Source organism: Penaeus monodon, chromosome 29 (genome assembly GCF_015228065.2).
Source record: "Penaeus monodon isolate SGIC_2016 chromosome 29, NSTDA_Pmon_1, whole genome shotgun sequence".
Classification (NCBI taxonomy): domain Eukaryota; kingdom Metazoa; phylum Arthropoda; class Malacostraca; order Decapoda; family Penaeidae; genus Penaeus; species Penaeus monodon.
Genome location: NC_051414.1, coordinates 13308918 through 13309623, shown reverse-complemented (window position 1 = coordinate 13309623; position 706 = coordinate 13308918). Strand labels below are relative to the sequence as shown.

Below are 706 nucleotides of genomic sequence, written 5' to 3'. Positions count from 1 at the left end.
TTTATCCATAGGACATACGGTATCTTAAACGCATATGACATCAACGTATATTCGGGTAAGTTCTAACAAGTCGACAGTCACACGTTTCTTCGGCAGAGAATTGTGGGTAACTGAGACCCGAGAGAGTTTCACCTCGGCCGCTGCCAACCTCAGCGGGCGACGCCGAAGCTGGCCAGTCTACCTGTGTAGTGCGGGGAGGGAGCATGTGCTGTGTATGTCCGTATGGCCATATTCATTAATCATGAATTCTGCAATGAGATAGCAGTGCTTAACGTAGTAGATGCAGGGATAGTGTCCCTATGAGTGTGTGGGCCAGGAAAATGACCTCAAATAAGTTCGGGAGCGGTTGAGATTGGTAAAAGTGCGCCCAAAATCGTCAGAGCAGTGATATTTGCCCTCGGGGCTCCCGTGGTTGTTTTTTTTCCGTTTTTATTATTTAGTAAGAAGTACAAGGCAACTAATACATCACAATGGATTACCGTACAAGAAGTAGTTTAACGCTCTACATCTGCATCATCTCGACAATGATAACGAAGGTAAAATAACAAAGACTTCGATGCTGCCTTCACCTGTAGCAATTTGGAGCTCCGTAGATGGGCCACCTGTCTTGTGTTTGGCCCCTGTCGTTGCCTGCGCCCTAGAGTTAAGCTGTAGTTTACTTTTGACGCTTATTTCACCCCAGGAAAATTTATTTTAGTGTGCCAGG

At 46.0% G+C, this 706-nt stretch overlaps 1 protein-coding gene across 1 annotated transcript in view; it reads left to right on the top strand.

The window, feature by feature from the left end:
- Positions 1–158: 158 nt before the first annotated feature.
- The window catches only part of LOC119591971 (tyrosine-protein phosphatase 10D-like), a gene marked incomplete in the record, with an annotated part of 62800 nt that continues 62252 nt past the window's right edge, over positions 159–706 (top strand). Inside the window, 1 exon segment of the mRNA XM_037940725.1 lies at positions 159–536. Within this exon segment, the coding sequence (XP_037796653.1) occupies positions 471–536 (66 nt within the window).